This window comes from Amblyomma americanum, chromosome 7 (genome assembly GCF_052857255.1).
Source record: "Amblyomma americanum isolate KBUSLIRL-KWMA chromosome 7, ASM5285725v1, whole genome shotgun sequence".
NCBI lineage: Eukaryota > Metazoa > Arthropoda > Arachnida > Ixodida > Ixodidae > Amblyomma > Amblyomma americanum.
In genome coordinates, this window is record NC_135503.1 from 69,568,770 (window position 1) to 69,582,750 (window position 13,981).

Consider the following 13,981-nt stretch of genomic DNA (forward strand, 5'->3'; position numbering starts at 1 on the left):
TTTTTGGTACACTGGATGAAATAACTATTCCAGCATAATGTCGTTCATTTCCCACTGAACATATTCAGAAGGATCACCTCCACTGATGACAGACAAAAGTTTCAGTTCTGTCATTCATTCCCCTCAAATTCCGTGAATGAAAGATCTTAAGCGCCGAAAAATTGCGACAATTTGCGATAAGGTTGCGACAACTATTTGTGAATATTGCTGAAATCTGAATAAATTTCTGCTTCAGTAACATAGGACTTGTTTTGATTCTCCTCTGCAGTTTACATGCTTTTGCATTTTCATAAAGTGAACAAGGGATTGAAAACCTAAGGGTGCTTTTGCATTTTATAATGACTGTCCGGTGACAGTAAATAAGTAAATTGTAAGAAATAATAATCTCACTGTTACTGTTTTATAATATAACTCGAGAAGCACCCTCATATGAATGTCACAAGGAACGTTCCCCGCTACGCATCTGACCGCTCTGCACAAATGTCTACAGTAAGATTGGACCGGCAAACACCTCTCAAAGGAGGATGTCCAGCAAATGGCCTCGACTGATTCACATGCATCGTGGTTAGTCCTCTTGGACCAGTTAGTGTGACATCGCAGTGGCAGTGAAAGAGGATTATTCATGGCTCAATGGGATTAGCCGCGGCGTCGTGAAAATCAGTCGACGTAATTGGCTGGAGGGCCTCCTTTGAAGTTTGAGTTGTGTCCGACTATAACGCTTGCGATGTTTCTGTTGGCAACGGACAGTAAGGAGACAGTATAGACATTATTTTGACTTGGATAGAAGAACGGAGACCAAAAGTGTTTTATCTTGCGCATTCTGACACCTGCTTTTTTTTTCACACCTTTCTTGGTGACCATGGTCGTTCGCTAGCTGCAGAATTTTAGCATCCTTTGCTGCTTCATGTCATGTGCTTCATGTTCTTGTTTCCACCACATGCTGTGGGCTTAGACGCAAGAGACTGAAGACACAAAATGGTGATTATGACGGTTTTTTGCTCGTGTTGTTTGATGCTTTAATAACATATGAAAATTCTGTCTTGATGCTCGATTGTGCTTGAGCCCGTAACTCAAACTAGAGGGTAGCTGGCAGCAGAGGCAATACCGCACTGGTTGTTTTCGTCACGAGACATGAGGATGTAGCCGTTCTGACCCCAGGACTCACCCCAGCTGGAAGGAGAAAGTGAAAAGTGTTAGAAGAACGTATGAGCAACCAATAGTAGAAGACAATGTTACTGTGATAACTAGCAATTATGTCACTATGTAATGCCATGTGATGCAAAACACAAAAGGGTGGTTTGGCACAACATAACAGAACAATACCGTTCATTTAGTACCAGCTTACTGTTGCTTCAGCTAATACTCATAGAAGAGTAAATATTCGTATGCTTCCCAGTTGTAGTCAGCACCCGTCCTTTCCGTTGCCAATCTGTGGGTTCGTTCTTTAGAGGTGTATAACTTCATCTATATTAAAAATTAGTCAACTGGCTCAGCAACGTGCTTTTTTTTTGCTTTCCAGAAGTTTGCTGCCTGTGACGCCTTGTCAAGGCCAATCGCTGTTTTTTTGTTGTCGTGAACAGATAATACCTTTGGCCAGGCCAGCTTCAGTTCCGTTTTGATGTTCCCTGTCGCAGTGGACGACCACGTGTCATAGAATCGCCAGCAACACCCTCATGTATTTTTTAATTCAATCTATATTTTTATCACTTTTGCATATCGCTCGAATACTGCATAGCTTATCGGAACTCCGACATTTGTTATAGGCTACGAGAGGAGTGCAGCAAAAAGATGGACGCAGTACTCATACTGTGCATTGGCAGTCAACACAGAGATCAGAGCATTGTGAAAATGCTGCTGCATTACGCGATGAAACAAATGGTGCTAACTCAGGCGATGTTTCACTTCTTCAAGTTCATGAGTACGAGTGACCTCATTGTCACAAGTTTTGTACTTGCAATCATGATCGGCATGAACAGATCACACAAGAGGGCAGTACATGGGCAGAATTATCTTTTCCTCTGAAGACTTAGTTTATTGATAAGCGCCAGTAAAGCGTATACTCCTTAACATACCAAGAGCATTAGCTTGCCAAAGGGAAGTAGTGCTTATCACTAAGAAAAATTGATGAACAAGATTAAGATTCCTTTCCCTTACAATGGGCGTAGTGAAGCTGACGATGATAATACGAAGGAATATGTGCAGCCGGCAGATTGGACTCAGGCACAGTTTCACATGACTAAACCTTGTTGCTTTCTTGAGAGCAGGATCCTCTCTTTTCTGGGTGCTTCATTTTTAGCCATCATGATATTGATCGTACAAGAAGCGCATGAAGATAGCAGGAATGGCTAAGTACCGTGAATTCATCAATAGGAAATCATCTGAATAATAAAAAATGAAATCGTGCTAAATAGCATTATAAAGTTTGTTTAGTGAATAAGAAACATTGATAATAAGTTCTAATTTTTTCTTTTCTAATGGACGTCGATATTAGTAAAATTTTGCATACTGAAGCTGCACTGCCAAGAGAGTGCATGTGCATGCAGGATCAGGAGACTTGTGATTTGTTTAGACGACTGAGCATTCACGACTGCGTTCCGTGATGCGAAGAGAAAAATGTGTGCGCGACGGCTATTGCTATTCGTCTCCAGTTACAAGCGACCACCGAAGTCGGGATTAAAGCTTCCGTACTTCGTGCTCACTCGCGGAGTTACGTTCAGAAACTGGGAGATGAAAACACATTTCAAAGATGTGAAATGTAAGGACGCTAATGGGCACAGATATTTTATATCCGAGATGAAAAAAATCTAGAGCGTGTCATCATGCTGCCGCCAAGAGTAAAAAATACCAACTTAGGTATTTGTAATAGGTCAGTTTGTTCACCTGTTCTTGACGAGCCAGTATTTCTTGCCATTCTTGACTCCGTAGCCCACGGCAAGGACACCGTGGTCAAGGGTCTCGCTGCTGCATTCGGGTTCATTGTAGACTCCTGCGTTGTATGCATAAAACAAGAAAGTGAGCTTGCGAAAAGACTCCGTCGAAACGGAATATCAAATAGTAATCTGATACTCGGCCTTCACCTCAAAACTCTAGCCCAAGTTTTATGACGGGCACTGTTACGCCAATAGCTTGAAGTTACGTACTGTGGTACTCCATACACATAATATGTAGCTAAAAACAGGTTTTATAATTAGCCGGCACCCTGTGTGTTACGTCGGTGTGTCTACGAAATACAAATGATATTCAAAGCAATGCAATACGCACACTGCTCTTTGTTTCCGCTCGCCCCTTTTCAGTATATTAACCGCCTTGGTTTTGATACATGACAGAGAAGAAACTATCGTAGCATTCGCTGTTAGTGAGCTATGTGAGCACAAAAAAATTATTTCGGCCACCGGCCTGACCTTTTTTCAAAACTCACTGGCCACTAATGCACACAGTTCTTTTCGTTGCCTTGTCTTAAGCGTTCATTTATTAATGGTCCTGTAATGATTGTCATTGTGTCGGCCTAAATGGTGGAAACAGTCCTGCCTGATTACGTTGACTATTTGACTATTAAGCATTTCGGGATCTGCTTCTCTCCTTCGATTAACGTATGGTTGCTTCTAGATAAACTAAACTTTAAACGGATGTTAGAATGATCCAGTACACAATTGAGTGCTTCGCCGTATGGTACACTGCCATAATGCTGTGAAACTACTGCAGGTAAGGTCTGCTTTACATGCTCATATTTTAGGGCAACACGAGGGAACGGATCCAAGGAATAATGGAGATGGTATAATATTGAAAGAACGGTCGGTTAGCGGTTTGCGGTATTTCAATAATACCTACCGGTGTCTTCCCTCCCAAACGTGTAATATATGTTGATTTATTTGTAGCCTAAGCAGAAGCACGCAAATTACTTGCAACTAAAAATGATTTCTAAAAACTCTCGCCATCTTTGCGTGCTTTTATTACAAACGAAGGAAACCTGCAATTGTCATCTTCACATGTTCAGGAAACTCTATTTGTCTGCGAATAATACGTAAAGCAATATTTACGCGCTCACCACAGAACTGAATTTTAGAGAAATACAAACGCCGTACCTTCTGAGTAGAGCTGGAAGCTTGAGTGGCTGGCGTCGATAGCGACGGAAACAGGGCCCACCGTGGCCACGGCCTTCTGCAGATCATCCTCAGAGCCCTCCTTGATGTCGACGAAGCCAGTGTCAGTTGCACCGACGTTTTCCTTCTTGAAGCGGCACTCCCCATCCTGTACATCGCAAATGACAAGAAAGAGCAATATCTTTAACACAGGTAATGTTTTATAAACGACTGACACAGAGCTGCTTCAACTTTGTTTTAAGAGCTCCTAATTTAAAGCGTTCAAGTAAATCTTATGAGTTGAAGGAAACATGGATTTGGCAAGGCGAGGTATAAGCGTGATTTCGGTACTTTAGAAGATTAACAGCCAGCTTGTACAGGTAAATGACCCGTCAATTGTTCTCGATCTGCAATTTAGGCAATGTGGCTCTATTTCTAAGGCAAGGACACTCCAGCCCAAATTTACTGATATTACGGCATGAGATGGGTATGGTCCTCCGTAGAGGTAAACGCGCAAAACATGGTAAAAATATGACGCCTTAAAGTGGCAGTTCGGTAGTATCCATACTTACACAGACAATTCATATTTTGGCAAAGAGCATTCTGGACGCCTGCTGACTTTTGCTTTTCGTGTCTGAAAAACTTGCATCAGTCCCGGGAGCCGAATCGTCTCGTTGGTATTCTTTTGGTAACACTGATACCCTCGGCTACCCCTGACCCGTGCGAACTTTTGTGCAGTATAGCTGGTACCGCCAACCTTCGAATTCATCCACGTCCATAAACGTCATTCATAAAGTCATCCATAAAATTTGTAAAATGTTTATGAAAACTTTGTAGCTGCATGCCCTGCGTTCCCACGTTCCTTTCGCATCATTCAATACCAACCAGGAATGTTCGCACTTTGATAAATTTATGTATGTTTGCGACCATGCGTGTGAATTCATAGCTGGACGGACGAAATATTCATGTCTGTGCACTTTTTTCTTTAAAAACGTGGCGTGTCAAGATATAGGGTCTTTTTAGGCTCAGACTGGCTCATTAAACGCAGGTAGATTTTGAGGTCTAATTATCAAGACGAGTATAAAAACGGCCATTTTTAACTTGCCCGGCCTTCGTAAGGGTAGCTCTCTTCGGTGTCGATGCCACCGTTGGCCTTGATGTATTTGAAAGAGTTGTCCATGAGTCCTCCGCCGCAGCCGTCGTTGCCGAAGGCACCGGAACAGTCGACCAGGTTTTGTTCGCTAAGCGAAACAAGTTTGCCGGTCTTCACGAAGTGCTGCCCCTCCAGAGATCCAGTCTGCACCGTGAAGGAAAAGAGTTTGCCGTAAAGTTGATTACAGGTTACGAAAACATTTCCTTAATCAAAGAAAACTTCATAATCACTTTTACCAGCAGCAGGATCCCCACAACTCGCGGCAGAAATAATTACTAAAGCATTTCTGCTGCTGATACTTATAAAGGGAGAATAATTATGAATACTCTCAGGCTAGATAAATTGGAACATTTGTTTGAGGTACAGCTGTAAAAAGGACTTGAACTGACAAAATCGGCAGATGGTTCCACAAAGCAGCTTGCCTCAAATCTCATCCTATAAATTCTATAATTATTTTTATTTTAACCTTCGCATCGGCGCCTAACGTAGCCAGGAGTGTACATATTCGGTTTTTTTTCTTGCTCATATGTTTTGTAGCAGTGTTGATTATTGATACCTCGTCCGTAGTGTCAGATAAAAAATGCGCATCACTTATATCAGAATCAAGTACGTCAAGGACATTTATCGAAAATTTCTTGAAAGAGACCTACAAGCTTTCCAGAACTGTGGGATGCGCTTCACAGCACACAGCAGGTGTTAGTGGCGGTTGCTAAGAACTTACGCTGCTGAAGGCCCAGCAGGATCCGCACTGTCCCTGGTCCTTGACAGGGGTCACGGCTCCCTTCTTGCGCCAGTCAACGGTCTTTGGCAGGCTGCTGTTGTTCAGGTTAGCGGGTGGAAGGTAGGTGGAGCCACTACCTCCCAAGCGCTTGCCCTGGTAGCCATTCATCATCTTAACGAACTCATGCGGGAGCTGCAAAAAAATAAAAACGAAAAGGTTTTGCTTGCCTTCCATGAATAAATCCTTACATTTAAAGAGTAACCTATTAAAGTCTTAATGATAGCACGAAAGAAACGCGGAGTACAGTGCCATGACAGGCGCACAGGTTTTTTTGTGCACCTTTCGTGCCTCCCGTCAATGCTGTGGAGCTTTCCTTTTTTTATGAAATGCGAAAATGGAATCTCGGTGCACTGCGTCGGGGCTCGCTAAGATCTACCTCACGCGACGTGAAATGAAACGCGCGTTGTTATCTCGTTTCCTTCAAAGTGACGAACGATTTATTTGATGCACCGGCAGGTAAGCCCACATGGGGAAACCAAGACCCTCCAGACCAACGGCGTCAATTATTATGATAACAACCAAACCTTGACTTTCAGGGTTTGAAGAGTGTAGCAATATTAGGTCAACACTGGCACAAAGAGTCGATCAAATACGAACGCTCTTATTAGAGCAGTGTTGTTGAGAATAATCGCGTAAATAATCATAACCTTGTGAACATGGTGTTCGAAATGTTAACTTCTTTTTTTTTTAGGTTCGCAGATTGTGCATATGAGTACTTTTAGTACCGTTACAAAGAAGTAAATATTTTATTCTAAACAGTTGTCACTACCGTGATCGTAATCTATGAACCTATATGACATTCTGAGATAGGTTAAGGTAAAATGCCTGATATATAGAGTACAGTACAGGCTTTTAAGTGCATTATTTGGTATTACTTACCTCTACAGAAATACGCTGCCTATAATTATAAAAAAAGTATGCATGCAGTAGCCCAATAGATGAACATTTCCTGTTCGAAAATGTGCCCTTTGTTTAATTAATAAAATAGAATTTCTGCGCATGCGTTAATAATGTATCTGAATAGAGCTCGTACTGACCACTGCTCAGCCTGCGGCACTCTGAGAGCTCTGTAAGAGCTTTACTGAGGCGTTTGTGCAGGCACTCTATGAACACAGCGAGAAGACACATTTATCCTGTAGACGAGCTGCATCTCCGAAGCATTCCATGAAGTCAACTGAATCAAAAGGCCATTTGCAATAGTTTGGTTAATAAGGACGCAAACCGCCAACGATGATGCGGCCGCATTGGATGAAACAAGCAATATATCGAAATGGCTCACCAGGTCAGCAAACTGGTTCACTCCCAGCTTGTAAGAAACGAGGCCCTTGGCGTACTTTTCATTGTGCTTGGCAATCAGCAAGCTGTTCTCAGTGAAAATCTTGAACCTGAGGAGCTCCTCCACGTTGGACTTGTATGTCTTCTCTAGAAAAATGCAGACGTTTCAGAGCATATAAAAGTACGAGAACACTATTGACTTTGTTCACATGGAAGTTCTCTCCAAGTTGCGCCTAATGCGATTATCATTTTATTTGTCATGAACCAATTTTCCCGATAAATGTGGGCCACTATGTCAAGGTGATACTGCTGTGTAGAAATACTTAATTAGATCCTGAGCTAGAAACTTCGCGCCTTACTAGTCTTGTTGTTTTTTACGTCGGTCAGTAGAAGAGGTGAACCTGATGCTTACTTTTCTTTACAAGGTGCTTTTTGCTTGGAGTTAGAGCTCACCTTCAGTTTAAGCAATTTTAGTAATACGTGAAAAACTTTTACGCATTTTCCGATCGTCGGTGTCCTATTCCAAATTGCAACACCCAGAACCTGAGTAGTCTGCCACTTTAGAGGACTTCTATAATTTTGCTTTTGCTTTCCGAGGTAATTTTTCCTCATATATCACATGGTTATGGAGGAATAAGGGTTTTTGTATTGTTCAATAATTTAGTTTTCAGCACTCTGACAATCTAGTAAATCTCCTAAGATCCATACAAACTCAGATGGAAACTCATTGAGACGTTTAACAATGAGAATTTAGAAGGAATTATTCAAGAAATATGAATTTTCGACTTTTGTGACTGTTGTTACAAAATACCAGTTTTTGACTAAATGGACAGCACTAGTTCGCGCACTAGGTGAGATGATTATATTCGAGAAACTGTGACAGTACCGACAGTTTAAGGGGCGAGTGTGGACGTTAACTAAAGAAAAAACTTAAAGCGGAATCTGAATTTTTGCTTTTTGAAACAAACCTTCCCGACTGCATGATGTCAGTCTACGTGCCGTTATAACTGATCTCCGTAGCGACTGAGCTAGGAAAGACTTTGTTCGAGACTGAGCACGAAGTCATAATCAGAAATGTAAAATCATGGCATACGCTGGAACCCTTGAGACCTGCATATGGGTAGATAGAGGGTGTTCCGAATAATGATTTCTACCATATTTCAAATACTGTATTCATTTCAAAACAGCAGTACTCACTGTGTGTAAGTTTGAAAGCCTCCCACTGAGTGCGGAGAATTTCGTGTGAACTGGCTGCCGTGGCTGCTGCCACAATGGCACAGAGCAGAGCGAATCGCAGCATTGTGGAGGAGGGCAAAGTCTGTGAGGGCAAAAATTATGGGCATCAGTATGACCGCACTCTGAAACAATTATTTTCGTTCTAAGTGCCACGAGTTTATGAGATGCGCAGACATAGCTCCAGCTGCTTTACTCGTCCCTCCCCCAACAGCAGTCATCACGTGAAGCTACAGGAACAAAAAATTATACAAGCCTATTTACTTGCTTTCCTGTATGCAAAAATAAAAACGGAGTGCAAAATAGCCTACGTTAACGTGGTATTCCTGGTATGTACGTCAAAGATTGTTCTAGGGGGGCAGTAAGAGCAAAAACTTGCCTTGGCTGTCAGCTATTCAAGTGGAGAGATAGCACTAAATGTAAGATAATGGTGCACGTGCTCCAACGCCATATCGGCTGTTACGCTGGTGAGGGCAGTTTTGGAGAACTTCAGGCCAAACACTACCGATACGAAGGTGGTTGCCGACACCGCATGCTCAGCGTTACCTTACAAGCCCTCCGGCAGAAGTTTGTATGCAAAAATAAATGAAAAGAGCAAAGTTTGAGTACTTTCCTTTTAAAGAGCTTTGCTACAGGCAGAATCTTGAGGCGACAAAATTACTGAAAAAGTATCGGCAAATTTTTTCACCGCCATAAAAATCACTAATCATGCAGGAAATAGCTGGGGAAAAATGACTTTGTTAATACAGCATAATACTCGCAGAGTACCTTCTTTGTTTTAAGAGCCCTGAGTAATATCAGTATAGTGGGAAATTGCACCTCTACTTAAGATGCTGAACGTATGAAGAATAGCAAACGAGAACCAACTGGGCAGCCTTACCTCGTGAGGAGCTTCCTGCCTGTACGCACCCTGCGGCGTTTCTGCGTAATCACGCGTGTTTTATACCTTCCCGTCAGGAGTGTTTGTCACACTTTGCCATTTCACTTGGCGATATTGATCGAGGCACGAGAAAATTCGACAATAGTATCGGAACCGATAAAATGAACTGATAGGTTTCGTTCCTGGACGGGTCTCGTGCCCCGGAGGCGTGCGTCATTGTTTGCTGAACAATTGAATTCCTCTGGGAGCGGCCGTCATGCGCTTCGCGCCGATAAGGACTCTCATTCTGCAGGTCCAATATCAGCCCCTGTAGATAACAGCATGCCCGGCGCAGTTTATTGTCGGCACCTTCACGTCGATCGACTTCTTAGGACTCGGAAAGCACCACCTTGAACTGCACGCTAAGGAGCAGGGAAACAGTTGCGATAAAGTTCAACTATATACAGTGCTAAGCATTCGAGCACAATTGGGAACAAATCACTGCTTACTGTTATGTAAGGCACCTCTTTGAGCACGTGCTGTAACGAAAAGAATGTTCAAGGTCTAGAATACAGCGAAGAGATCAACAGGAGTGGGTAGGTCGCTCATCCCATTACTGAAGTGTTATTTTGCACGGGCGGAACATGCACGTCCAGGTTGCATTTCTCGCATTACAACTGTTCTACTGTGCTGTAAAAAGATTAACCGTTTCCGTAGGCTGTTTGTGAGCCCTAGTAAGGGGGCTGTTTTCTGCGGTCTAAACGCATAAAGATGCTCCTTTTACATCGAAGATAATAAAGTTGTCCTCCCAAGTGATATGTTCTTCCAATTTATGAATAGTTTGTTGGTTGGTTGGTTGGTTGGTTAAGAAAGGAAGGTGAGAGTGAAAGAAGAAAGAGAGAAAGAGGTGCCAAAGTGAAGGGCTCCGGAATAATTTTGACCACCTTGAAATATTTAATGGCGCCCGTGTGCATAGCACATGAGAGCAATTTTTTGTTTCGCCTCCCGCGTTTCAAAGGAGGCGAAACGCAAGAAGGGAAGACATTTGACCAAGAAAAAAGAAGAAAAATGTCACGTGGCATGCAGAAAAATGAATGAGTGCATTGCCGCAAAAAAAAAACAACCTCTCAATATGTGTTTACCGCCAGACGACATAAACGAAATTTTTAGCCGCGTAAAAAGATCCCTTCGCAGTAGTGTGTCTAGAAGGTATGCTAAAAATAACATGATAATCATAATAGAAATTAGCGGGAATGGAACTGCTGCAGAAACTTGATTTTTACGACCCGACCGCGGCAGCTGCGTTTTTATGGAGGAAAAACGCTAAGGCGCCCGTGTGCTGTGCGACGTCAGTGTACGTTAAAGATCCCCAGGTGGTCGAAATTATCGCGGAGCCCTCCACTACGGCACCTCTTTCTTCCTTTCTTCTTTCACTCTCTCCTTTCTCTCTTCTCTTACGGCGCGGTTCAAGTGTCCAACGATATATGAGACAGATACTGTGCCATTTCATTTCCCCAAAACCAATTCATATTATTATTACCACCGAAACTGAAACGAATGGGACCATAAGCGCCTGCGTAAAGTAACCTACACGAGGAACAATTCGGGTTGACACCCACGTGGCATTGACGGCCAAGCAAACACAGGAAGCAGGCACGTGGCAAATGTATAGAGTCGGCATTGTGCGCTGCTGAACTGCGCCGCGTGTTCGAAGGCGCATCAGGAATGTACAGCCCTGTCAAAAGTATACAGCACAAGGTGTTTGATTCTAAGCTGTTTACCTAGCATACCCAGCAGACTAAATCTTGGCACGATTGAGTTCGCGAAGACATTCTTCTGTCGGGAGATTACGGTTGCTGAGGGTGCATAACGAGGCATGCGGCAAGCGTCACAAGCAAACTCGTTGGGCCGTATACTTTTGAAGAGGGGAGAAAAGGGGGGGGGGGTGTACGTTCTATTTCGATTTACCGGTTAACACCTAATGCTTAACCTACCCAGAACAAACCGCTCTAACAAGGTTCATTTTCGCAAGAAAACTGCAAGTATTAGAGAGCCGAAGGATTCTCCTGATTATGCACCACCATTTTTGTAGCGCACTGAGTGACTGGTAAATTAGGAAATCTTACTTCGTCCATTCCAGACAGCCGAAAGCTGATAAGCGTGAAATTGCTTAACCTTCTATGTGCTCTGAGCGATGCGATTGCCAATCGCATTAAGATGTTGCGCTGCGAACAGCGCAATGAGAAATTATGTACCACGGGCAAGGTGTGAATCCGTGCCGTTGCGTTCGGCGCGCTTACCCACCGCGGTGGCTCAGTGGTTAGGGCGCTTGGCTACTCATCCGCAGTACCCGGGTTCGAACCCGACCGCGGAGGCCGCATTTCGCTGGAGGCGGAACTCAAAAGCTCCCATGTGCTGTGCGATGTCAGTGCACGTTAAAGATCCACAGGGGGTCGAAATTATTTCGGAGCCCTCCACTACGGCACCTTTTTTCCTTTCTAATCTCCGTTCCTCCTTAATTCCTTCCCGACTTACGGCGCGGTTCTGATGTCCGCCGAGATATGAGACAGATACTGCGCCATTTCCTTTCCCCAACAACCAATTTTCAATTTCAGTGTTTTCAGCGCGCCACTCGTCACACGTGCTTATTGGCACTCTTCGAAAGCTCCCTGCAGTTTGCCTTCATTTTAAGGCTTCCCGGAAAGGGAAGGCACTGCGCCCGACTTCGAATGTGGCTTGAATGAAGCCCATTGCCTGTTTGGACTCGCATACGGGTCGCGCAGTAAGTCTTCTCATCTGAAGTGAGCCGAACAAAGTACAGTGTGCTTCTTTGGCTCCAATTCCTCGTGCCTCAGTGACAATTTTCGAAGCTTTTATTGACTTTCGTACTTTGGGGACACATGGCGGTATTGCTAGTGCTATAGCTTCCTTTTTTTTTTGATGCCTAGAGGCTACGCAAGGTTTGCGCAAGGTGCTGGCGCGGGAATAGCAAAAGAAAAAAAAAACTATGTGGCCATTTCAAAACTCAGGGCTGAAACGTGGCATTTTGGACATCAATGCTTCACACCACGTTGCCTCTTACCCCTGCCCACCTACTGTTTGGTGGGCACCCCGATTCCCTAAGCCACGTCATATACACGAAGTTTTCTAACTGCGTAGCGCCGCGCCATGTGCACGCATCCTATTTTTATGATCTTTTTAAACTCTCATAGTTGCAATATTTGCCTTTTAACAACGATTAGCCTTGCCATGGCTACTGCTCTAACATATGCTAGTCATTTAAAACCATTCTATACAACTGAAAATTGCGTTTCAGCTTGTATTTTATGTGGGTTCAGAAACCAGGTCTGCTCTGAGGTACGCCCCCTTTTGCCTCACAGTGATGCCCTGACTCCAGTCGTTCTCAATGCGAACTTTAAACACACGGACACGTTCACAAGAAGTCTTGAGAAAATCTTAGGCCTGAATAAGATAGCTTCTGAAATTAAGACAAAGTGAACGCGCAGCAAGCTATACAACAGCTTTGCTTTCAGCGTTATACAACGAGTTTGTTCAGCTTGTTAAGTGCGCTGCAAAAAAGACTTGAAAGAAAAATCGCGGATTGGAAATTCTACTGTCGGTCCGACGCCACGTTGCAGCATGCAAGGTTTTATCTCAGCTCACTGCTCGAGAGGCACCAGGAGGAGCCTTTGCATCAGTGGACTGCTTGCGGATCGCGGCCGTGAACACATTCGGTATCAGCCGGAGTGCACTTCCTCTACAAGAGGCGTGCAATTAGCTCTGAGCCAAAAAGTGATGCAATGTGCAGATAATATTGCAAAAGATTACAATAGACTTCGTGGAAATGGGTGCGATGTCTCGAGGTTTTCATTTTTTGTTCGTTATCTCAGTGCACCATGTAAAAGGGAGGTCGGTTTTTCGCTGAAGTTGGTGCAAGATTTTGAATTACACGAAATTTCAGGTTATTGAGCGCGACCTCAATTCATTGAGACGGGCGAGAGTTCACAGGCAACGACAGCCGGATGAAACTGGCGAGAACTGCGCACACCCAAGAATTAAAATTTCAATAAAATACACACACACACACACATAACATAGTAAGCCAAACCAAACCGTGCAGCCTCCTAAATAAACGGCAAGCTGCATTGAATCTAAAACACTTATTTCGTCCAATAAACACAGTTGACGTAGAATGAATACCTAGGTTAGCAACGTCAAAGGGCTCCATCACTTCTGCAGTCCGCCAGTCAGTGGCTCAACACGCGGTCATCATTTTGCAGAACAGTAAGTGACAGAGACAGGCCCCGCAAAGTGCGAACTAGAACTATGACTAGCGTCTGCTCAGTGAATTCATGAGCTTTCATAGCCGAATAATCAGGAATTAGCGAGTCTGAACAATGCTGGCGCAGTCATACGATGTACGCAATTTTTAGAGAAGTCTGAGGAAGTTTTGAACAAACTGAAATGCCTTTCCCTTTTCTCTCTTTAGTTTTTAGGCGCTTGCCTCCTACAAAAATTCTTTTTAATGTCAATCACCGAAAAGATGCGATCAAATTGATGCAGTTTGATTGTCAATGCGATTGAATTTCATATCGGACGGC

General features: G+C 43.6%; 1 protein-coding gene across 1 annotated transcript in view; it reads right to left on the reverse strand.

Moving 5' to 3' along the window:
• Window positions 1–976: 976 nt before the first annotated feature.
• LOC144097781 (cathepsin L1-like) overlaps window positions 977–13,981 on the reverse strand; it is a 41,334-nt gene continuing 28,329 nt past the window's right edge. Inside the window, exons 9-16 of the mRNA XM_077630414.1 lie at window positions 9,402–9,431; window positions 8,486–8,606; window positions 7,293–7,435; window positions 5,954–6,145; window positions 5,185–5,376; window positions 4,083–4,248; window positions 2,881–2,986; window positions 977–1,170 (exon numbers count right to left, since the gene is read on the reverse strand). Of these exons, the coding sequence (XP_077486540.1) occupies window positions 1,071–1,170; window positions 2,881–2,986; window positions 4,083–4,248; window positions 5,185–5,376; window positions 5,954–6,145; window positions 7,293–7,435; window positions 8,486–8,606; window positions 9,402–9,431 (1,050 nt within the window). The 3' untranslated portion in view covers window positions 977–1,070. The remainder of the gene's footprint in view (window positions 1,171–2,880; window positions 2,987–4,082; window positions 4,249–5,184; window positions 5,377–5,953; window positions 6,146–7,292; window positions 7,436–8,485; window positions 8,607–9,401; window positions 9,432–13,981) is intronic.